This window comes from Hesperophylax consimilis, chromosome 18 (assembly GCF_061612785.1).
Source record: "Hesperophylax consimilis isolate HC1 chromosome 18, BYU_Hcon_1.0, whole genome shotgun sequence".
NCBI classification, from domain to species: domain Eukaryota; kingdom Metazoa; phylum Arthropoda; class Insecta; order Trichoptera; family Limnephilidae; genus Hesperophylax; species Hesperophylax consimilis.
Genome location: NC_142853.1, coordinates 29,873,457 through 29,899,831, shown reverse-complemented (window position 1 = coordinate 29,899,831; position 26,375 = coordinate 29,873,457). Strand labels below are relative to the sequence as shown.

General features: G+C 37.3%; 1 protein-coding gene across 3 annotated transcripts in view; it reads left to right on the top strand.

The window, feature by feature from the left end:
- spri (Src homology 2 domain-containing protein sprint) overlaps window positions 1-26,375 on the top strand; it is a 428,719-nt gene that overhangs the window by 341,323 nt on the left and 61,021 nt on the right. For 2 of the 3 annotated variants that reach the window (XM_089642791.1, XM_089642788.1), the window contains 9 exons: window positions 11,376-11,621; window positions 12,556-12,740; window positions 14,513-14,736; window positions 15,788-16,026; window positions 18,792-19,175; window positions 19,716-20,294; window positions 22,711-22,909; window positions 24,568-25,025; window positions 26,175-26,316. In XM_089642791.1, the coding sequence (XP_089498917.1) occupies window positions 11,376-11,621; window positions 12,556-12,740; window positions 14,513-14,736; window positions 15,788-16,026; window positions 18,792-19,175; window positions 19,716-20,294; window positions 22,711-22,909; window positions 24,568-25,025; window positions 26,175-26,316 (2,656 nt within the window). The remainder of the gene's footprint in view (window positions 1-11,375; window positions 11,622-12,555; window positions 12,741-14,512; window positions 14,737-15,787; window positions 16,027-18,791; window positions 19,176-19,715; window positions 20,295-22,710; window positions 22,910-24,567; window positions 25,026-26,174; window positions 26,317-26,375) is intronic. The other variant, XM_089642789.1, reaches the window with a different exon arrangement.

Genomic DNA, 26,375 nt, shown 5'->3' with positions numbered 1-26,375 from the left:
AATTAATTTTCGGCAACCCGTGCGTTCATTGATAGAAAATATGAATATTCAATTACGCTACTCTACTCCTCACTGGACGATGTCTGTTCTGAGAAGGATAATAATACTCAAAATAGCAAAAAAAAATATTGAAAATAATACTATTAGAATTACGTAAAGTCGGAGTTCATAAAATTTTAACGTAAAAATAAGAGTTTAAAATACATAAATTATATATTTTTATTTATTTTAAAAAGAAAGAGAAACATTCAATGGGTTACGAATAACCTGACAATATTTGAAAACCACCACAGTAAGCGGAAAATTTTGATTGTGTTGTGACGGAGGTCTCAGCCAACTGAGGAATTGAACGTACGATGACTGGGTGGGACCCAAACCCCGCTATTGATCGGTCTATATGCATATAAGATAACTCGTTAACAAATAGGGATGTAAAAAAAATCATTAGAAATTGACAAAAAAATACAAAAAATCATGGTAGATACGTATGCCCGGTTTGAGACTACCTTTCAGAAATGAAACGTTACTTGAAATGGATTTAGCGTTACTTGAAATGGTGTTTGGTGACCAGATCTTCATCTTCGCCATCTCTTTTCCCTCCCCACTACCATCAGCCTCACAACGTACTCCAATTGGTTTTGCCACAGTCTCACTGGACCCCAGACGGTTGGGAGCAGTTTGGACTCTTGTGCGGTATTCACATTAAAAAAAGGAAAAGGAGTTCGCGAAATGTTCATTATTCGGATTTGACAGCAAGTGCGCCAGAGCGCGAGCACATGTGGAATAAAAAGGTACTATCGAACACGGCTACCTTCTTCACCGGACGGGTCCGGGGAACGCACAAAAAAAGTACAGACAGATGAAACGCAAATGGCCTCAGTCAATGTTATTCCACATTACTCTATTCTACGCACTTAACTATCCCGCAGCCAAGTGGGGGAGTAGCTAGTACCTAACATTACTATCATCCTTATATTAGCTTAAATAATTGACATATCATTTTAGTATTTTACGTATTCCTGCGCTAATGCATAAATAAGCATAAATAATTGACTGAATAATTGGGATTTCTATAGCTTAAAAGTCCATGAGACAAAAAATGCTTCTGGTCGTCGGAAGACCCACTTGGTTACACACGTTTTGTTTGGCATCTTGGCCTGTCAAGAGTTAACTGTACTAATCTTGTAACACGTAACCCATACCAAACTCAATTAATTTTCTCGCTTTTAAATTAATTTCCGAAAAGATAGCAAAGCTTCGACACAACATTATGTAAATATAAGGGTACCTACCTTTCTTGTTGTGTTTTAATTGCTACTGGCCGCAGATAAGGGATACCCGACAGCCCTTTACGTATTTTTTCCTTTTTCATTTATGGCAGCATGTTGTTTCCCGCCCTTGTGGCGACCGCGCAATTAAGTTGGCAATTCATCACTTTTAATAGCGGTCCGCGACCAATCTAGCCGTGATAAACGCATAGACGCGAACCAACGATGCCAATGCGAGGTATTTATCGCGATAATCGTTGCAATATGCTTCATTGCACGCCGCTAAATACTCGTGGAATTTATATCCGTGGACATGTAACAGAAAGAAAATATTTCATATTCAATTGTGTTAAAACAAATTAATCTAAGATTTCTACTACCAACCCAATTAATTGACTACAGGACATTTTTGTTATATTTTGGTATTGTACAAAGTACAGTACAGTGTACACGTAAAGTACAGTGTAGTGTAGTGTACTGTGTAGGACACGTAAAGTCTAAAGTCAGTCGCTATTGACAGATCTTCAACTGCTCTGCATACATACCTATATGCATGGTTTTCATCATCGATTTTGGGTTTGATTTATTTTTGTCATTTTGTTTTAAATACTAAATAATGCATTGTTATAATCCAATAATTCAGTTTTCGCTCAAAACACCGTATGTGCAATAAAGCTGTACCTACTTTCCGATGGCTACCGTCGAAACCATTTTACATTTACGCCCCGAGTTTCAGTATCATTTGCATTCTCGCCTGTCATTATATCAAAACGTATCGTACGTGGTTTTTCTGATTAATTACATGCATAATTTTCCTGTCAATCGAGCTATAGGATGGATACACTGCATTATTTGTTATTAAACTTGAAATATAATTATTTTTGCTTGTATTGCTACCTACCTTTTAACTTATATTTACACTATCGCCTAGCACCGCAGTGGGTGGGCTGGAACCAAACGCTCATCACTCCTGGACAGCCTGAACCCCAGATTCCTACCCACCCCTCATACCTTTCCTTTCCAGACCTTTCCTTTCACCTCCTACCCTTAAAAAAAATTAAATTAAATTAAATTCATGAACATACAACACAACAATTTTAACATCATTACAGCGGCGAGTAGCAGGCGTCCCCGGTGCGGGCCAAAACTGTTGGTAAATTTTGCCAACATTCGCGGCCTGCACACAAATTTAAATTCCGTCCATCACCATCTTTTGTCCCAACGTCCCAACCTTCTTTTCCTATCCGAAACTCAGATAGCCGAGCCGCCAGACTCCTCCTATCTGGACTGCCCGGGCTTTACCCTCGCAAGCAAATTCCGACTGAAAGGAGGAGTCTGCCTCTATAGTCGAGCTGACGTCAACTGTGTGCGACTGTTGAGTCTGGAAAACTCCAGATTCGACGTAATGTGGGTGCGCGTCAATCTTGCCAGTACGGCAAGATTCTACGCATGTCTATACCGCTCACCGAACCATAGCGAATCAGACACTTCCGAGCTCTTCAAACATTTGAGCGATACTATTGATGATCTCTTGCCCCGCTACCCTTCGGCCGAGTTTGTTGTTCTGGGGGACTTCAACGTTCATAACGAACCATGGTTGAAGTTCTCAGGCCCAACGGACTCGGCTGGCCGACAGGCGGAATCCTTTGCCATTTGCTACGGATTAGAGCAATTGGTTCAGGAGCCTACAAGGGTTCCTGATGTCCAGACTCACCGCTCCAATCTGTTAGACCTATTCTTAACTACTGTGCCACACGGTTATAAGATTGACGTCACAGCGCCTCTGGGATCATCTGACCACTGCCTAGTGACGACATCAATCCCCGTTAGCCTCAGACCAACCAATGAGAGGCTGAGGAGAAAAATGTGGCACTATAGGTCAGCAGATTGGTTCGGTATGCGGGCCCATTTCAATGCTTTTCCGTGGTCAGCTGTTTGTTTTCGGACTTCGGACCCTTCAAGATGTGCCCAGGAGATTGGTGAAGTCATAAAATCGGCGATGGATGGCTTCATACAATCGACTACTAAAGAAACTGGTGTGGGCTCAAAGCCGCGGTTCAGTCGACAATGCTCCGAAGCAGTTCGACGAAAAAACGCGGCTTACCGAGCCTACAACACATCTCGAACGCCCGAAAGCAGATCAGCATACAACAAATCGGCAAAGGAATGCAAGAGAATCATCAATAGGTCAAAATTCGAACACGACCTGCAGATCAGCAAAAAGCTGGCTGCCTGCCCGCATGGCAGCAGAGCATTCTGGTCGCTTGCGGGCTCAATAGGTCGAAATTTTTGCAAACCCAGTTTGCCACCTCTTACCAGGCCTGACGGCTCACTAGCAAACACCGCCACCGAAAAGGCTAACTTATTAGGGAAAATGTTTGCGGAAAACTCGACCCTCGACGACGGAGGTGCTGTTCCGCCGTCGGTTCCTCACTGCGGCTTCTATATGAAAAAGCTGAGGATCCGGCATCGGGTTGTACTCCACGTCATACGGGGGCTCGATGTTAACAAAGCTAGTGGACCTGATGGAATACCTGCCCTGGTATTGCAGAGGTGTGCTGCGGAAATAGTTCCAGTTTTGACTAAGCTCTTCAAAATGTCCCTGAAGTGTGGCACTGTGCCCTCTGGTTGGAAAAAAGCGGTCATTCACCCTATTCCCAAGAAAGGTGACCGCTCCAACCCGGCCAACTACCGCCCCATAGCGATCACATCAGTTCTGTCCAAAGTGATGGAACGTGTGATCAACGACAAACTGCTCACATACCTCGAGAAGAACAAAATTATCAACGACCGTCAATACGGATTCCGGCGGAACCGCTCGTGCGGTGATCTTCTCGCGTATGTGACGCATGTTTGGGGACGGTGCCTGGAACGTCACGGTGAGACCCAAACGGTCGCACTAGACATATCCAAGGCCTTTGACCGGGTCTGGCACCGAGGACTTGTCAACAAATTGCATTCTTACGGACTTCCCGCATCCCTGTGTACGTGGATTGCTGACTTTTTAAGGGATAGGTCGATTCAGGCGGTTGCTGACGGTTTCACCTCTTCCTCGCACTCCATAAATGCTGGCGTCCCACAGGGATCGGTTCTGTCTCCGACTTTGTTTTTGTTGCACATCAATGACCTTTTGACATGTGCACCGATTCATTGTTACGCGGATGACAGTACAGTTCATGATAGCTTTTTGTTTGACAAGCCCCCAAAGGGCACACAAACTCCAACGGCTCGGAAGGCTTTGAAGCAGAGAATGGACGGTTATCTCGAGAGTATTTCCTCCTGGGGTAAAAATAATCTCGTCGAATTTAATGTTTCAAAGACCCAATCCTGTCTGATTACGTCTAAAAGGGATCCAAATGATAATCTAGTCTCCTTCAACGGAAGCAATCTTCCGAACAGGCCTTCCATTGATATGCTTGATGTAACTTTAAGTGACCAGCTCAGGTACGGGGGCTCCATCGAAGCCAGAGTAAAGTTGGCCTCTCAGAAGCTGGGCGTACTGTACAGGGCCCGCAGATACTTTAATAGTACACAACTGCTCACCCTGTACAAATCGCAAGTGCGCCCTACTGTCGAATTTGGCAGCCATCTCTGGTCTGGAGCCCCAAAATACCTGAAAAAAACCCTTGACTCTGTGCAGAAACGGGCGGTCCGTTTGATAGATTCCCCAATCTTAACAAACGGACTGCAATCTTTAGAGCACAGGCGTCAGGTAGGTATGCTGTCCTTGTTCTATCGGTATTACAATGGAAGATGCTCTGAGGAACTAGCGTCATTGATCCCTTCGGCACCGGTGCGTAGTCGGGATACACGCCAAACGCGCGCCCAACATTTGTACACAGATGACACTTGTCACATGAGAACGGGTCGCTTCTACGATTCGTTCTTAAGTTCAACAGCTCGGCTGTGGAACGAACTGCCGGCCTCTGTGTTTCCTCCCTCCTACAACATGGGACTCTTCAAGACCCATGTTCACTCCTTCCTCTCCACAAAAAGACCCTCCACATAGCATCCCCAAAGATGACATAGGCCCTGAGGGAAATTATTTTCTTCAGGGCCTCCTGTGTGGAGTAAATATAAAAAAAAAAAAAAAAAAACACAAGCTTGATAAGGGTAAGCGCAACGTATGTTGTAATCTACGCCTTCATAGATGGCATTAACTTAATTAGTTTTTGAAAATACACCTTTCGCAATTAATGCTTTAAAATATTAAGACGAATTATTTTTTGGCACCTACAAAAATTGTCTATTTTATTTATTATTTATTTAATTTTTTTATTTCAAATTTTTAAAAGATTACAATTTTGGTGATTTTAGAATTAGAATTTATTGATAATTAAATACGCAATATAAATTTGAATAAATACTTTTGTCCGTATGAAAACTCAATTCCTTCAAGAAAGGCATTCAAATACAATATTGGATTGAATCGCCGATACGATATTGCGTATGTAGGGGGGCATGTAAGTGTATGGGTATGTATATGTATGCAAAATTAAACAAATTGAAAAACATTTAAAAAATATAAGTTTTCTGTAAGAGTCATTTTTTTGTCAGAAATGGGGGTGTTATTTTTTTTTGCATTTCGAACGACGATTAATTTTAAAAAAAATATTAGATAAATTTTGAAGTTATTACTACACAATATTTTTCAAGTTTTTTTCGGCACCCAAAAGACGTGAACCCTATGAAATAATATTTCGCTGTCACTTTTAGCTCGCAGCCTAAACGGTATCTGAATACAGAAGTCTCGCCGTGGAGGGTGGCATATTGGAAAAGTTCCTTTGCATCCCTTTATATGCTACAAGGCATCACTTACTGCATATAATGTGCCCACGAAACCTCTCAAACTTTACTCTCTGCTATCGAAATGTCTATTTTTTAAAATGAATACAACACAGGAGTCGGAACTGCTCCCAGCTTTCCGAATCCAGTGTTACTATAACGTCACCAATTGGGGTACGTCGTGAAGCTAAAGAGGGTTGGGAAGGCAAGGAGATGGGTAGAGAATGGTTGGGAAATTCCTGGCTGTTCAGATATTGTCACTAATCACTTTAAAATAATTTCAATCAAAATTCAAATTCTGGATGGTGGTCATTCTCCAGGGCAATATTGAGAGGATCTACTACTCTGAATACATACTCGAGTATGTCAATTTAAATAAATTCGTTACCATTATATTTTCTTTAATGTCGACCGGTTTCGCGAGGACGTCCTCATTGAAACGCTACCCTTTCTCCTAGTGCTGTTTTTTGCCTGTCAAATTAAGAGTTTCCCTGAAATATACTATGTCACCCAGTTGGGGGTGACAAAGTCCCACTGGTTCTAGAAATTAGCGAGCAGTTGTAACTATTGTGCGGTACCTACACACATAGAAAAATTTCGATATTTAAGCACCTGAAAAACACAACTGTCATTGGCTAGAAGTTTTTAGCCCCCAATAGTAGAATTGATTGATCGACGAGAACGGGATATATCTACAGCTCAATATTATCATCATTAGACGTTAAATCATGTTATTTATAGGATGAATTCCTTCTTAGTTTAAAATTTTTAACGTGGAAGATTTTGTACCTGAATTTTTCATTATATTTAGACCAGTGGCGTATCTGCAAAATACGAACAAGTTTCACGAGTCCCATCGCAAAACGGTAAACTTCGTGGCTCAAACCGTGGTTTGCGGGTTATCATGGGGTTTCTATGGGCTGCCAGCTTATTCGAACTTATCAAAGACAGTCTAATATTATTCACAATCATAACTTATGAGTGTATTTTCAATAACTTTTAATGAGCACAGCTACCTGTAGAGTTAACTTTTTACAAATCGCATCAGAATTGGCCTAATTTTCACGTCCCGCAATTTAAAATCACTTAGATTTTACAAGATACACTTCACTTTCATTTAAATTTATCAGCTCATACGAATACAATATAATCACGTTCAACCATCGAGGAGAACGGTGATGTTATTACATTACGTAATACCTGATTGCAAATAATAAATTGGTGTCAGAGATCAAATGAATATATCACACTTGTACTCGCGTGTAAATTAAGCGTGGAACTTACATTGAACCGACGTGTTTTAATCAAAGAATAAAGAAGGTTATAATATGGGCCATTTATTCAGTAATGCTACGTATACATTCGCGAACCGCACTGCCGAACTGAACCTCAGCTTATGGAAAAGAAACGAATCAACCGCAAATGGCGCGAAACGCCGGTTGAAGTTGATTCGTTCCTTTCCCGTAATTCTTCATACGGTTCACGCATACGTACCCTATGAAAGGCCTTGTTCAGATAAGGATTCTAGGAAACACGATAAAATTAACACCATCCTGATTTTATACAAAATAATAATTATCTAATATTACAAGCAATTTTTTTTTGCCTAGGTGACTACCAAAAACTCGGGTAAACGTAACGTACGTTATAATCTACCTATTCATAGATGGCGTTCATTTAACTGTTTTATAAAAGTACACTTTTTGCAAGTTATGTTTTAAAATATGAAGACGATTTATCTGTTTGCGCCTGTACAATGTACATACGCAATATGGATGATACTTAAAAATAGGATTGCAGGCCTTACGAACGAATCAACAAGTTTCTCGATAAACTAGCATGCACGTGCATTTGTCTTGATAAATATATCATGATGAAATATGAAAATATTCGGATTTTCATGAACACTTTTTCAACATCGTGATGATATATTAGTAATTTACTAAAAGTATCAATTTCGTTAACATATCTTGAGCCTAGGAGCCGAACGGCCTTTAAGTAAATTGGCGATATCAATTTTCTTTCAAATCGTTGTATATCACACTTCACGATTTTCTGTTCAGTGATTGAGGTCATGTTTTTCCAGAATTAGTATGAAATTCCTATTTTAGTCTGTTAATAAAGTATTACAGAACCTTTGGTTTGATGCATCCCCTACCCTTTCAGTACCTCCCCCCCCACTAAGAAGAGAACAGTTGGACTGTAGCAGCCCCAGGCCTCAGAATTCAAACACTCCGAACATCCCTTCTTTAGACACTTGACATTTTATCAGTTTGTTTTCCCTGTCAACATTCCAGGCATCTGTGTCCATTTTTTCTGATATATCAGTAAAATAAACCTTTTACTTTTTCGTTGTGCTGTATATTTTTTCGAATATTATTTAGCACGAGCGCATGTGATTATAATATTGTTGGATTTTTTAAGCTAAATAAAATATTTGTCGTAGAATCCTAATAACCTTTCAAAAACAAATATTCTCAACATTCTTTATAATAGGCATAATTAGGTATATATTTTTGGGTGACCGAATAAATCATCAAGATGATAATTCATCACATCTTTAAAAAGTTATATAGAGTCATGGGAAGTGATGAAACAAAAACTTTATTAACTGGTTTAAGTAGGTTAGGTTAGGTTAATTTTTTTTCATCGTTTTTAATGACTTTATATCACTTTTTAAAGGTGTGTTGAATAGTCACTGTGTTGAATTATCATGGAACCATATTTTTGTTGATGTCATATTAAAGAGATGTTTCTTTCGAATGGACTTCTTTAGTAAATGTAGTTATTTAGTTGGTTAAAAATATTGAAAACGGAAAAATACGAACATCCTTGAAAAATCACGAAATCGGATTTTAAAGTTGATTTGAATATAATATTACTAGCTGGCGTGTTATCCTAGGACATAGACATATACCGCCGTAGACTTTTCAGTAGACCTTTTAAAGATATACGAGTACAATTCCGTAGGACATTATTTTAAGGTATCTCATAAGGTTTAGCCAGCGTTAGCAAGGTAAGCGTCCAAAAATATTATTTTTTCGACTTGATTACAAAACTTCGACTTTTCTCTACTTTCTATAAATATAATATGCATGGATCATATATACCTTCCGGAAGAATTTGTCTAAATGATAGTTAAAACTCTATCAAAATGCTTTGCTTACTTTAGAAGAACTAACCGTACCAAAGATGTTCTTCTAATATCTTTGAACCGTACAAACAGACAGACACGGATGGTGACTTTATATTATACTATGTAGTGATTTCAAATCAACTTAAATGAAATTTAAATAAATACATACCTATTACAAAAAAAATGTCTTTCAAATCATCTCGTTTTCATAAATTATTCCTCAATAGTCGGTGACCAATTAAAAAAAGTTCTGGTCAGCCATGAAAACTCTATTTTTTAGGCACTATATAATCATAATATAATATATTGTACTTGCTTTTCACAATTTTGAACTATGTTCACAAAATAGGCACCTATTGACAACCTTTCTTTTTCTTTTCTTCTAAACTCATTTCAGCCTTGTAATATTCCCTCATAAGGATCCGCATAGTTCCACAGTCAGTTGAGACTATTTCGTTACAATTGTCTTTGTAAAATTATAAAATGTAACTTTTCGAAGATTTAATAGATATCAATATCGAACTCGAATATGACTAGTAATTATACTAATGAGTTACGAATTATCTCGTTCTTCGACTTATTAAAATTTATTTTCAACATTCATAATACATCGAAATTAAAAGCCTTTATCACTGCTTCTAGTATAATAATACTTACCTGCGAATAACATGCATACCATTGTTGTGGAGTGTACGTTGAGCATGTAAATGTATTACTGTAAACATATAATATGTAATCCTGAAACATTTGACTATTCCAAATCCTGATCTTCCTAGTTGAACACAAAAATTAAAAAAAAAAGTTATATAGTAATACTTTATTAATTAATTAATTATCTTGTGTACCTACGTAACATAAAAAACCTACGTAAAAAAATTAAAAAATGATAAAATTGTTAATGGTATTATAGACAGCCCTGATTTATTAAGTCTAATTACCTTCCATATACCTATCCGCTTGTACCTAGACTGCATGCAGTTGGCAATGTTTTCTCAGAAATTGTAGATGTGTTCAACTGCACGGAATTTAGTTACAAGAAGGCTATAATCACATACCTCAGTAATAATAACAATTAAGTTTAGCATAATACCATTATTCTGTATGGGTTCTGTATAATTTTAATATTATTTACTGTTTCACTGAATTATTATGTTCTTATTATCAAATGTTTGTAAAAGCTCTTATGGGCGTATAATATATAAAATAAATTAATAATTATGTTATGTTAAATATATATTGTAATGAATTTATGCCGCCATTCTTACAATGGTTGGTGGAATAATGGTCAGCGTAGTTACCTTCCAAACAGCTTCCAGGGCTTCGATTCTCAGCCGTGGCAATTTGTATTTTAAAACTACACTTATTTAAATTGTATATCCCGTGTACCTACTGAATAAATTACAAATAGCCTTATCTATTATTTAATACAAATTTTGCCATCAAAAGTGCAAAAGAAATAATTTTGAAGTGAAACTTCTTTAGGCGCGTAATGGATTTTCGGGGACGGAGTAAAACCGAGTCAGGATCGACACGAAAATGCGGGTACCCCCACCACCGCTCACCGTTCACTGTCCCTCTCTCACCATATGCGCTTGTTGAGGTGGGGGAGCCGCTCACGAACGTTCTCTCCCGACACGGGACAACAATCGATGCAGTTTTTGCACGATTCATTAAGGATTTAAGTGCTCATGTATATATCTCGCACTTTAGTTACCATAACCCAATTATCACGACATTAGGAAATGATATTCATGAAATTGACAATGAAAATGGCACATGATTGGTAAATTGTCATTGTAATTTCTTTGTAATTTTTAATTGTAATATTGTTATTTATGTAATATTGTATACTTGTGAATAAATTGAAAATTTTTGGAACTATACATTAATCGAACGTCATTCATCTATAAGAAAATATTAGAAAAAGCAAATCCATGCTTCGTCGTTGAATTATTTAACCTCTAATTTTCAAACTAACCTAAGAGAGAAAATAGAGATGATGAAATGAAAATAGAGAGAGAGGAATACTAGAAGTTTCACTTCTGTGTTGCGTAGGCTTGACACACCCACTTTTTTTTTTTTGTGAACGTTAATATTTGGGACTCTTGCCTGCACTTGTTCAGGAGGTGCGTCGCACGCTTCCTAGAATCAGGACGGAGCTAATGAAGTGTTTTGCTTGTCCACAGAGCCGCGAAAGCCTCTCGTCCCGGAACAGTTTGGGCGCGGGCGGGAGCGATGCCGACGTGGACTGCGAGTGCGACAGCAGCGGCGGCAGCGGCGGCTCGCGCTCCGGCGATTCAGGCTCCGGCTCAGAGCGCGTGCCTTGTGACATTGGCCTGCTGGAACGACTGCTTCGCACGCACCCCGTCTGGTTCCTGCCGGGCATACAGCGCGCGGGAGCGTTCCATCTGCTGCAGGGGAAGGAAGAAGGGGTATGTTTATTCATTTTTCTCAAACATTTAAACATTATTTAATTTTGTATTTAACCGATGACCGTTTGAATTCATATTTAATCGTCATTGGTTAGGATAAATAAACAGTTTAACCCTTTAAATACCAAGTACGAGTACAGGGTGTATCGGCACGTACCCGACAAACTTTAACCAGCTATTCCTTAGCACATTTGGAGTAAAAAATGTTATGGGCACTTTGCTGTCCGGTAACATTTTTTTTAAATAAAAAAATTACTATTCATATTTTCACCACATGTCACCAATGTGTTATCCTTTGTCAAAGTTTGAAAACCCGTCTGGCAATATTTTGTTCGAGTTTCATTGAATAATGTACGTACGTACCTACGTTGGCGCGCTTTTACAATTACAACGAAATGGCACGGCACCATTCGTCTCATTTTTAACTATTATTATTTAGTGTGTACGAAAGAGCGAGGACACTTTTTGACACACTTGCTATTAACAGCTGTTGAACACGAGAAACAATGCAAATGACAGTGACGGAGTGTGGATTTTTTATTTATTTTTTGTTTTTAATGGAAAAAAAATGTTACCGGACAGCAAAGCGCCCATAGCATTTTTTACTCCAAATGTGCTGAGGAATAGCTGGTTAAAGTTTGTCGGGTACTTGCCGATACACCCTGTATATTCGTTCTTTGTAACTTTTAGTGGGGTGCCAACTACGAGTGTGGTCGTAGTATTTATATTGTAATTAGACAAAAAATCTGGCACAACGAATATTCGGCAATTTGTTTCATCTTCAGAGTTTTTATTATATATCTGCTCACCTTTCTATTTTTGGTCAGTTCAAATAATTGACTCCTGGGTCCAAAGAGCTCTATTTATTCGCCATAACCACTGACGTCAGAAGAGATTACAATTTCTACAACTATCTTACATTGTATTATTTCAGAATTTCGTAGTCCGCCAGTCCAGCCAAACAGACACCATGGCCCTGAGCGTGCGGCTGCCCGTATCGGCGGGGCCCTACATAGAGCATTACCTCATCCATGCCGTGGCTGGGCGCATTGGCCTGGAGACGTCGCAGAACAAGTTCGACAATATCCCAGATCTGGTGGCACACTATTCTCAATGCTGGTAAGTGATACATATTTCGAGATTGTTTCAAATTTCACTGTCAAGTGAAAGGAAGTAATGGGAAGGGAAGGAAGAAAGGTGTGAGGGGTGGGTAGGAATCTGGGGGTCAGTGTGTCCAGGAGTAACAGACATATGAATGCATCCCTGCAGTGCAAGGCAATGTATCTTTTTATGTATGAGAGGTACTTTTTATTTCTATTTTACCTTTGAATTATTTGGCAAATCTGTTCTGGTCTCTCCTAAAAAATGCCCTCAGCACAGCACCTTAAAGAATGGCAATAGAAAATGAATATGAATAAATTGGGAAATGTTGATATAATAAGAGACTGATCGTGATAAACAATGTACTCAAATCTCAACCTTCATCAATAGCGTATAACGCTTGACCTGACGAGTGCAAATAAGTATCAAGTAGTAGTTGTACAATGATGCGAAGGCCCAAAATATTATTACCTTATACCTTATTATTACACCTTGTGCGGAAACACAGATACACAATGAAAATCAAATAAATTCAGGGCGCCTGCAGACGAGATACTTTAGTTGCGGCGTCAGTTGCGGGCATAAAAATCCATTATATGAAGATATTGACTGGCAGAGACGTGTACTGAGTATAAAATGTAACATGCTCAGTAGAAGATTTCGGCTCTGTAGTCCACGAGTGAAAAGGACGCTCTTCATAGCCTTTTGCACCGTCCTGTACACATGCGAGCTCTGGACTAATTTAAAAAAAAGAACAATAGAAAGGCTTAGGGTGCAATATAACAACGCTTACCGATTGATGTTCCGACTCCCCAGGCACTGCAGTGCCTCCTCAATGTTTACAGAAGGGCGAGTTCCAGGATTTACAGCTCTGTTAAGAACCAGGATTGCAGGACTGAGGGGAAGGATAAACCATTCCAGAAATATTCTTATCATAGAATCCCGTCTGACTTCAGGATCGAGCATTGAAGACCATTGGAGAAAGATACTTGCTCCCACAATCTTAGATCCTATGGATTCCCGTGCTTCTCTGCTTTAATTTCATTTTTAATTTTTAATCTATTTTATATATTTTCCCATATTATCTGCACTCATACCCTCTATGGTATGTGTGGAATTGCACTAACCTACCCACATCCTAGAATAAAGAATTTATTATTATTATTATATGGAGGTGCACACACGAGCGACTATGTATGTAATAAGTTATTTCAATTAATAGACAACACGTTTTATGTATCTTAATTAATTCATTTATAAGTTTTGAGCATAATACAATGTAAAAGAAAAAGAAGAAATAACGCTGTTCTTCCATAAATTGAAATTTTTCTGTTTTACTAACAAAAATTACCATAAAATTTGAAAATTAAAAATTCCAGACATAACAAACAACATATTAAAAATGACACAATGTAGAAATAAAACTTTATCACCGCAATAATGACATACCAAGTGCCGATCGCATAAACCGTCAGTTTCAGTTAAGTATGTAATGGCTAACTTGTAAACTTATAGTGAGAGCTCGCTTCCGGCCGTCACTATAGGCCTTATTCAGTACTTGTACTCTTGTCTGCGATGTTTGTTGTTGGTCAGGTACTGCCTCGAAAGCTAGGAGCGTGGTGTGTAGTTAGGGCTGATGAAATCTTTTTTGCTAAACTTTATATTTGGGATGGTGGTTTTCTTGGATTTTATCATTACCTTCAGTCAATGCTTTTTGTTGGTTTACCTATGTATATTGATGCCTTGTTGTAACTATCTTCTATTAATGTGTGTTCATTTCTCCTACGCAGTGACGAGCTCCCGGTTCAACTGGTCCTGCCGCGAGCCTTGCGGGATGCTAAGAACCGCCAGCAGCTCTCCTCGCTGGCCCTGCTGGGACAGGAGTTCTGGCGCTACCCCATGGCCTGCCCGCGGCCAGGGGGCACCCTCAAGGGAGAGGCACAGCCTGGTGCACCCACTCCCATGTCGCAGACACCCTCGGATACTAGTTCCAGCTTTAGCAGCTTCAGTGCAGGTAATACCTTGTTCTTCAATCTATATATGATGGGAAGTACTTCCTGCGGCTATCATCGCTGGCATTTCCAAAAGTTAACCGACATTTCTTATAACCTTACATTGGACAGTGTTAAAAAATAACTTTTTAATATAATGCAAGATGTCTTACATCAGTCAACTAAATCTTCATACATAAAAATTCAACCTGCGTATGTTTGTGTTCACAAAACTCGAAAAGTAGTTGACTGATATTGCTGAAAATTTCAAAGTTTCTTATTAGTGCCAGGAGTGTTTAGATATTTGTTTGAGTGGTAGAAGAGTCGGGGAGGTCGGAGGGAATTATAATCGAAGTAATGTAGTTTTTTAACAGTTACATTGTGGTATACAGTATGTAGTGATTGGTGAAAGAAGTCGGAGACACCCGAGAAAGACATTGGCAATAGTGAAGCATTGTGGGGTCCACTAGTGTTCAATAATTGGCTTGCTAGAGGGTAGTCTAAAAAAATGTTAAATAACGTCACTTAATTTAGTAGACAGCTTGAAGAAAAACAATTATTATTACAGAATAATATTTATACACAACAGGCAATCTGCCTAGCTAGGAACTAATGTCAACCTGACTAAAAACGCATTGTGCACAATTTGTTACTCTTGGATTGAAGCATTAGATAAATTAATTTATAAATTTAGTATAGCCATAGAATTTAAAAATAGAAAAACTTATGATATTGCTTATTATGTTTTCATCAAAACCTTGCTCAGAAATTGTTTTGCAATTTGTCATTGCTGTATTCAGGTGTAATTAGTTTGTAAGTGCTTACCATTCTCTTCTTTCGTTTCTATTGTTTCACAGTTTGTGTTATATGCTGTGCTATTGTTAGATTAATAAATTATTGTCCGTAAACAATTTTTAATAAATGATTTTTCTGTATGATCAGGGTGAGGGAATTCAGGAACACATGTTAGTGGGAGATGCGTAGTTGTGTCAACAACTCTGACGAGTTTGATGCACTCTAAAAAGGCTGATGCCATAAATTCCTGCTCACTAATTCTTTTTATTAATCTTCCAGGAATCCCGAGGACTCCGCACCCCGCAGAAGCCGACTCCAACATTGTGCTAAATCTGACCCCTGTGGATAAACCATGCGGCAGCGGGGGCCCAGGCTGCTCCATGTCCACCTTCAAGGGCACCTCCTCGCCCCCTGGCCTGGCCGTGTCGCGCCTCATGGGGGTGGCCCACGAGGGGAGCGCCTTTATCAGGGCCCCCCGACCCACCCCGCCCAATACTCTCAATCTCTTGTCTAGCACGGTCAGTTATTATTATTGTGTTTTATGCTGTTTAGTGTATCAATGTTTTTAATGAATTGGTTTTTATATTTGCATAACAAACATTGTATTAACAACTTCAAAATGCATTTGTCTTCTAATTTATCACTACTAAAACTTTTTTTTTCTATATGGCAGATTGTCTTATTTCATATTTTTAACCCATTGCACACAAACCTCGAAACTCTCTCAGGTGTGGGTCGAAAGTCACCGATCTCGAACCCTGAGAATGTCTCCTGACTGCAATGGGTCAGTCTAATAACAAAATATAGACACCCCAGTGACGGGGCAATGGGTTTTTATGTATTTTTTTAATGTTTATGTTCAATTACAATTAAACATAAGGTTTAATAGTTATATTTTGTTATAGTGCTTGTTGTTAAGAACAAAAAATATTCTTTCAGTATTGAGAGTTATTCCCGTAGCTTAACCCATTGGTCCCAAACTTCGATTGGTATAGTGTGTGTGTTTTAAGTACTTAACTACAAAACACGAGCCTCGCTCGTCTATTGGTAAGGGCTGCCAAAAAACGACAAACGGTTGTACCAGTGATATCTAAGAATAAAATTTTAAATGCCAATTGATCTATAGATATGAAGCTTTGATTTCGTAGTATTTTGCAATGTTCTTCTCTGATATTTTTTATTTTTGAAGTGAAACTTCTTTAGGCGCGTAATGAATTTTCGGGGACGGAGTAAAACCGAGTCACGATCGAAACGAAAATGCGGGTACCCCCACCACCGATTAAAGTTCATTTGATCTAGTCAAAGTTTTGAAGTAACATATAAATGCTTCTTAGCTCATCCCGACAACTGGCGTTGGTGGTGTAATGGTCAGCATAGTTGCCTTCCAAGCAGTTGATCCGAGTTCGATTCTCGGCCATCGCACATTATTTTTTTGTTTTTAACGCCTTTTTCATTCAATATCTTATTTTTTAGTAGGTCAGAACATTTTTTAAAAGAAAATAATATTGCAAAATAATAAAAACACTTATCTCACTGTGATAAAACATTACTCCGCTAGAGCGCGCTTTGCGTTATTGTGTTGGATTAAAATTATTATCTAATCCGTATATTATGATAATTGTATTACATTTATTTAATTAATTTATTTATTTTGATAATATGTAATAATTTTCAAAGTTTTGAAGTAACATATAAATGCTTCTTAGCTCATCCCGACAACTGGCGTTGGTGGTGTAATGGTCAGCATAGTTGCCTTCCAAGCAGTTGATCCGAGTTCGATTCTCGGCCATCGCACATTATTTTTTTGTTTTTAACGCCTTTTTCATTCAATATCTTATTTTTTAGTAGGTCAGAACATTTTTTAAAAGAAAATAATATTGCAAAATAATAAAAACACTTATCTCACTGTGATAAAACATTACTCCGCTAGAGCGCGCTTTGCGTTATTGTGTTGGATTAAAATTATTATCTAATCCGTATATTATGATAATTGTATTACATTTATTTAATTAATTTATTTATTTTGATAATATGTAATAATTTACAGAAAAAAAAATTAAAACTATCTCCCTCTGATAAAATATCCGTTCGCTAGAGCGCACTACGCGATCTTGTGTGGGATTCTATTTCTGTACATTGTACATTATTTTTAAAAATATATTATATTGAAGTGAAACTTCTTTAGGCGCGTAATTCGGGGACGGAGTAAAACCGAGTCAGGATCGACACGAAAATGCGGGTACCCCCACCACCGCTCACCGTTCACTGTCCCTCTCTCACCATATGCGCTTGTTGAGGTGGGGGAGCCGCTCACGAACGTTCTCTCTCTTCTCTTCTTTCCTCTCTCTCAGACACCAGCGAACTGCGCCACGCCAAGCATCAGCTGCTTGGTTAGTATACTGCGTCGTGAGTGTAATACGAGTGAAATACGTAATTGATTGTGGTTCATACGGTTTAACAAAAGAAGTTTCACTTCTGTCTTGCGTAGGCTTGACACACCCACTTTTTTTTTTATTAGGTACAATATTTTTTACAATTCAAGTTTTCCAGTAATGTAGGCCTTTATTACATTTACATTAAAAACATTCAAAGTTTTCTAAGAGGCCGGCAGCCATTGAATTTCTTCAAAATGGCACTGGGTATGCAAAAGATTGATGTAAAAAAATAAATCATGCCTATAATTACCAATGATACTTTTGTGTCTTTATAAATATATATTTTTAAATCTATATGTAGGTATTTAAGGTTAATATATTTTTTTTATTGAAAGTTACTTTTTTCATCCGTATTTACACATATATTCAATTCAAATAAATTTAAACTTATAGTCAAAAAGTTGTAATAGATTTAGTTCACAAATGCAGATTTCCAATATTTGGTTCAAATTAACTCTGGGGTGAGAACCAATTTAATTGAGCGATTTTTATTTACAATACAGTTTACGTCCGTACTCCTTTACGGACCTACACAGTTTGGACATAGGTACTCTCCTAAAAGTTAATATGTCTGGGACCAATGGGTTAATACTTCAAGAATTAAAATGTTATTTTTATTGATACTGATTGATTCTTCTAATTTGATAAAGAATAATTAATTTTTTGTATGTGTTGCAATTCTAAATCTCTTCTAATAAACATTTAAAAAAAAATTATACATAATTAAGTTCGTCCATCATAGAATTCATTTTCAAAGTGGATTTAGAATGTGGAATAAATTAGTCATTAATCCATCTTGCTTTATATGTTGTCTAATTAATCCTATAACTGCGCTTTATTACTTACAGGCTCACATAACCCATCAGTCGAGTCCTGCTTTCCCTCAAACACCTCTTCTCTCTTCTCAAGGCGGGAAAACCCTCCCCCCTCCCCCGCCCCCTCGCTGGGCTAAGCCCCCCTTCAATAACAACAATAACCCTCTGTCCAACGAGATACAATCGTTCATTCCCTCGGCTAAATCACAATCGCAACAGATCTCAGCGGGAGCTAATATAACCGTCACGACAACTGTCACGTTCAGCGTACATAATCAGAACAACTCTTCGTGTCAGAACACTCTGGAAGAACTGCTGTCTCCGAATACCGACAGTGTTAAAAGCAACTCTACTAACAATAATAACAGCTTTGACGATGGACATTCCAGCTTGCATTCTAGCAGCAATTTCTGCCAGGTGAATACCATACCTTTTCTTTCATTGGCAAATCAATACTATATGTATATATACTTCGGAAGAAAATATTGGGGAGTTAAAGACATTCTAATAACAATTGAATAATTGTTGTTTGTATGGCCCTGTTATGATTTTGACTAAAGTTTTCTTCGGTCTCATTTTCTAGCCAGCAACAGCTTCTGAAAAGTTGGACATTATTACCACAAAGTCCTGCCATTATTAATGTGTCAACAACAGAAATTACAAATGGCATACATTAATTTATTATTTATATTCATATTTTTTGATATTCTAGGGCTCGCTGGTATCGTTTAGCTTTGTAGTGAATATCTTTGACTCTTCATAAATTCCGATGAAATAATATACTAACTACATATACATATCTTTTTTGTGGGATTTCTAACAGCATCCGAATGTTTGTTTTATGTCATTAATATCATTGTGTATTAACTTGATTAACACGAATTTATGTGTATCAATGAAAATAATAATTAACAAAAACTGCTTGTGTGTGACTGTAATATTGACTCCCCTTTTCAGACAACGTCCAAGAGACTATCTCCTGAAGGCGAATGCATAAATATCCTACCTTCTTCGCTGCAGAGCAGTCTCAGAAGGAGGCAAAGCCAGGATCCAACATCGGGAATCATTTCACAGAGTCCCCAAAGCACTCCGTTCTCTCCTGAACCAATCATGAACAGTTTCAATTCTAAGAATGGAGTGTTTTCTCCGACAAATCTGGTTCCATCTCCAAATGGATCAAACTCCGTTACCAGCGGCATATTTTCTCCTAGTCAAATCAATTCTCCACTCTCGAATGCTACAATGTCTTCCAAGAGTGGGATTTTCTCCCCGAGTCAAGTGACAAGTCCGGCTTTGAACAAGAGCGAGCTTTTCTCTCCTTTGAGCAGAAGTTCTCCCATTTCGGCAAAGAGCTCAGTTTTCTCACCTGTTTCCAACCAAAACAGCTTCACTAATAATTCTGCTTTCAATTCCCCCTTGATGGGGAAGGATCGAGAAAGGATCCTGTCTCCAAACACTAACACTGTGAGCACAACTACTTCGGGAAGATCCAGAAAGAGCAAACATTCTCACAGGAAGGAATCCCGACATTATCAGGTGAGTTGGCCCTTATTAGCACCACGTCTACCACTCTTCGTCTCACCACCATGTAATATATTTAGTCTTTTATCAATTTTGTGGACATTGCTGCTATCCTTACACAGTTTGGTAGTTATAACCGGATAAAAACAATGACATAACACATTCAAGTTTCTTTTACCATTTTTAATGGTTTAGACTCGTTCATCATTTTGTTGGCTATTTGTTTATTTTCTGTACTCCGGGTTTGGTAGACGTGAAACTAATACAAAAATGTGTCTGAGGTTGAATTTCTTGAAAATTAACAATATTTTTAGTTTTTGGGTTGTGTAAGTTATATTCATAGCATGGTTTTTATTATCGTAAAGCGATTTGCATTCAGAAATAACAAAACTTTTTAACTGTTGTGTTGTATCATTTTAATGAGAGATTATTGTTACGAGTAGTTTAGTTGCTAAAATTTGATCTGATTTTCTTTGATGATTCACAATATGATGGTTGAATAAAGTCAAAGCATTAATAAAATAAACATTTTTGATCTTGGCTGCTGCAATGATTTTAAAATAAAATGTGTTTAACAAACAGGCAGACGGAGATGCATTGTATTTTATTCACCAACTTGGATGTTTTATTTGAATACAACGCACATTACAAATCAATTCTACTTTAGTTGTTCTTTTGGGAGTGCTTTTTAAAGAAGTGTTGTGCAGTATTAGGCTTGAATTTAATATAGTAGCTGGTTAAAATGTTTTATTTATTATTTAGAAAGCATTTTCAATTTAGGTATGTGCTGGAACTGAAGAAGGTTTGAAATTATTATACAATTGATATTTCCAACAAGAGAGAATAACTAATAAATTAACTAATTTTTTATTTATTTATTTATTTAACGCCCAGAGGGCTTTTACATGGTTGGTAGTATAATTTTAATTTGACAAATACTTTCAAACATAAAAAATAAGAATAAAATTACATTTGATAAAAGCTATGCAACAAGTCATACAAACACAAGAAACAAAAACAGAAAATTACAGCTATTTGTTGGTTTACATGATTTGTTTAGGAGTATTGTTGAAATAAATGTTTTAAATGATCCACAAAACTTGCCAAGTTGGTATTGAATATGTCAACATCACCCAAGTAATGATTTCCCATGGTGTGAAGTCGTTGTATCGGAGAGTGGGCAATGTAGTTACGCTTATGTGTGCTGCTGTAGAATATTGTATTTTGTCGTGTTGTTACTGTGGGTGTTTGTATGTTTATAAGTTGCAGGAGTTCACAACAGTCGAATTTAGAGTTAAGTATTTTGAATAAGAACATTAAATCGTTTATTTTACGTCTATCTTCTAATGTATCATCATGGATTTATTAGTTAATTTCATAATTTAATTTCAATTAATTTTTTATTGGTTAATTTCTATTAATTTTTAAGTAATTTTTATAAGTTAATTTCAATTATTTTTTATTAGTTAATTTCGTAATTTAATTTCAATAAATTTTTATTAGTTAATTTCATAATTTAATTTTAATTAACTTTTATTAGTCAATTTCAATTTATTTTATTTCATCATCATGGATTTGCCCATCCTCAATTAGCCACACATGTGATCCATGAAGTATCCTAACAAAATTATCTTGCATTTCGAGCTCTAAATAACTATGTACGGTTGCAGATTAGTAGAATTCAAACAACAAAATGTGCAATTTGATTTGAAATATTTCACTGCCAAAAGTATTATATTGGTTTATTTTTGGGGTATTTTGCCTTGTTGCACTATGTTTTTCTTTTGGCTAAAGAAGGAGGTAACGCAACACATCATAATACCCCAGAAATAAATCACTATAAAATAAAATGTGCGTCTAAATTGACTTTGTTTATCGTAACCACATTCGTTTGAGATCTGGCATTTTTGCTGTGTAATGGCACCTTATATTTAAGATTTACTGGGATGGCGTAATAATACTAATAGACTATAGCTAAGTATTAACACAATGTATTAATGTTAACGTCAATGGTGATAACGAAGAAACGCTGGATAAACTTACATTCTGTTGGGTCATTTATCCAGGCAGGCCAAAAAGAGTTCGCGCGATTTTTATGTTAAATATTTACTATATTTTTAGCATAAGTGGCTTAAAGTTGTGTAATTACTAAAGAATTAATTATGTTTAAAGTTTCATTACAAAATCTTTAAAGCTTTCCAAAAAAATCTATATTTTGTGGTTCACAGAACCGATTTTTGTAATCAGTCCACAAAAGTGATTTTGTATATGTACTGTCAAACATAGTATGTACTTAATTCAAAATACCCAATGTATTACTTGTATCGATTTGCAGGAGTGTAAAATGTTCTTCATTGGCTCTGGTCTACAGCCATTCTTCTCAATTCCTCATCCAACTGCAACAATGTCTTCATTCCGTCCATATTTCCAGGAGAGTGATATTCTGGAGTCCCCCGGAGTATACTATCGCAGTTCTCTGGGTGATAAGGCTTCCGACTATGAGGACATCTGGGGCCCGGAGCAAGGGGGGCCCCAGGGCCCCGCCAGATCCACTTTCCGGCCGCAGAGGGACGCCCTGGGTAGCGGCATGCTCATCAGTAAGCGGCCAGACCTGCTGCCCGATACCTTGCGTAAGTTCAATAATATTAATAATCATAATACATAATATTTATGTCTCATTATATCTGAGAGACGGTAGGTCTATAATAATGAATACATTTGAGAATCAAAGTTGAAAATAATATATATTAATGAAAATAATATACACAAATGATTATTTGACTCTGCATGTGTGTTAAAATTGCACATATGTTGTCAGGTCAAATTTACTGGTTCAACTTTAAAACTATGAACCCAATCAATTTATAAATCATGAACCCATCTTTTCGCTAGCTTGATACTCCGTAAATAGAGGCGTTCGATGGTCGGTAATAATAATATCGGACACTGATTGTACTGAAACGTTACAGAATCCTAAACTTCAGCATTATTCACCGGTTATTAGCAGAGTTTGTAACAGGTTTTATTAGATAGTAATAATATCGCCTGCGTCATTCAAAACTACATGTACAATCTCAACCAGCAGTTGTAACATGTATGGATAACCAACATCGGGAATTACTACGATAATGAAATAAAAGAGAAAAGAAGTTCAATATTACATTTAATTCAATATCGCATAGAGCTGGAGATCTCTGTTACAACAAAATTAGATTAAACTCAGAGGTGAGCGGCAATACAAAGTATTGAATGCACGGATGGAATTTATAATGGTAGCAAAAGTTATGAACTGTGACATTGTGTAAAGACATTAAATATCTGACCTGTTACACGAGTATAGGGCGCCATGGAACTCTTAGGAAAGTGTTGCAAATTTTGAAGAGGATCAACCCGATGACCATCGAATTAATTTATCTAGCTGATTGCGTCATCGCGCCCTGTAGACACGTCTCACCGGCTGGCTGCCCGTTTGGTACTCGCATTCTCAAATCATGACTCGAGCTTCCTTCTAGAACGGCCCAAAGAGCACACGTCTTATACTACATAGAGCTCTTGTAAGAAGTTTGATAATTAGTGGCAGGGCAAAAGTGAACTGCTACAAGTTAACAAATTTAATTATTTAACCGCCATAACACAGGGGCATCCCTAGCATGCCGCTTGAAATAACATTCAAAATATATCATAAATTTTCGTTGAAATAAATAAATAAATAAAATAAAATTTATTCATTTTGAATACATTACAAAATTACAATTTAATTAGTTTTTAGTAGCAGCCAAACTTCCCCAGGAGAGAAATCTCAGAAATTACGCCTGGTTCTTACCCAGCATTGTGTGTTCAATTCATCTCCTAGCTAAGTCCTCAATTATTACACAAGCAACATCTTTCATTGATGATGCATTATCTTCAATGCGGTGGTAATACAAGGAATTCACAAATTATCAGGTAATCGGGAACGGTCATGTTTATTTCAAAACTATATCATGATTAACCCTAAGAAATTTAAACAAAACAAATACATGCATTACAAATATGGAATGAAAATAATTTTCCTATAAAAAAATACATATATATTATATAGGTAGGTGCTTTATTTGAATTCTTGACACATCAGTTCCAATTTTGAAATTATGCTTGAATTGAAAACAAATCTGAGTTCCTTGAAGCGGAGTTACAAATTGTCACAGACAGACCCCCCAACTGAAATTAGTATGTTTAATGATTGATAATATGTAAAAATAAAAATAAAAATTGAATGATTAGTTAATGAAACCATTTTTATTTTCAGCAAAAGTCACATCGCTCAACAGCAACATCCTGAGTCCCAGCTCTCCCATCACAACGGACAATGACTCCGACAAGGAGCACCACCAGTTCATGGCCCTGAAGCTGGCCGCCCAGCAAAAGTTGGCTCACCAAAACTCTCTGGAATCCGCAGAGAAAAACTCCATGATCATAGCAACCACCAACAGCAAGGGGGAACCAGTTCCCAAGAGACCGGACAAACTGAACCTTATAAAGAATGCCAACGAACAGATGACAAATGACACAAACGAAAGACTGAAACAAAGCGAATTTGTCGGCAGGACAGATGAGGAGATTGAACGGGAGAATCATAACAAGAATATTAGTAATGATGAGTGTTTATTGCTGACTAATGATTTTTGCAACAGCACTGATGATGACCAGCAAACGGAGAAACAGAATAGCCCATTTTATGCAGACCCCGTGGATGCAATCAAAGAGGTATGATTCGTTGGAAAATCATGTTAAACGTTTTAAATAATCTTTTTGAGGATAACTCTATTTTATTATTTTATTCTTTTAATATTTGAAACTGTTATTTCGTGGTGGAATTCCATTATAAATATATATAAAGAACACAATTTTAAACTTTTTTCCACTTGTTTTTATTTGACCGTGACCGGTTTCAGCCTGTTAGGGCCATCTTCAGACTGGTACAATTTTTGTTTTAAACTAGGGTTTATATACATAGGCAAATTACATTGAGGGGAGGGGTTAACATAGTAGGTTGGTTTGAATTATGTATATAAACCCTAGTTTAAAACAAAAATTGTACCAGTCTGAAGATGGCCCTAACAGGCTGAAACCGGTCACGGTCAAATAAAAACAAGTGGAAAAAAGTTTAAAATTGTGTTCTTTATATATATTTATTATTTTATTCCTTTAAAAAACATTACAAAATTGCAATTTTAATTCATTATTAAAAAGAAAACAAATAGACATATTAATAAGCATATTTTGCTAGAGGCGCAAAAAAGCTTGCCATTTAAACTCCGCATGGTACTTGAGTTTTCAACCATCCCCAAATCGGTCTTAAGAAATGCTAAACAATGGGCACATCCCTTCTGACCCGCAGATACCGCAAACCCAAGAGGAAGGCAATAGTTAAAACCTGAAGGGTGCTGTATTAGGTGTTAGGTATTATGTATTATCAGCGCCTTGGCACCCTGACAAGTCGGCGCCCAGAGCGTACTGCTCCAATTGTGCCTCCACAGGGAAGGCCTTGGATGGAGCCACGGGTCTTAGCCTTACTCCCTAAGGTTAGGTAGAAAGATCTCAGAAATAACATGATGATCCAGACCTCTCCGTCTTATGTATTGGTATTGCATGTTTAATATTGTGATATAATAAACATATTTGCATTGTATTTGAAAATCATGGCATCGGGTCTGGTTTCAAATGGAAGTCTTCTTTTTAATTTTACTTATTGAAATGATGCTATAACTTCCCGGGACAATCTGGGAAACATTTTAATTTACAATCAAACTTTAGTAAGATTTCATTGAGACTATATTGTGGTACCGAAGATTATTAGTATAGTATTATGTACATTTTGATTTCTGCCAATCTAATTCATGTTATCTCCTGCAGGCTGTTGTGCCCCTGGTCCAGAGGAGGAGAGTGGTGCGAGGAATGCCCGGGATCGGCCCGGCACAGAGGTACAGCGAGCCCCCGACACATGGACATCCCTACCTGCCCCTGAGGGACATGCAAAGCATCGAGGAGCTCTCGCGTAAGTCTTTTAATTTTACATTCTATTGTGTTATGTCAACTGACTTTTATTAACCTATT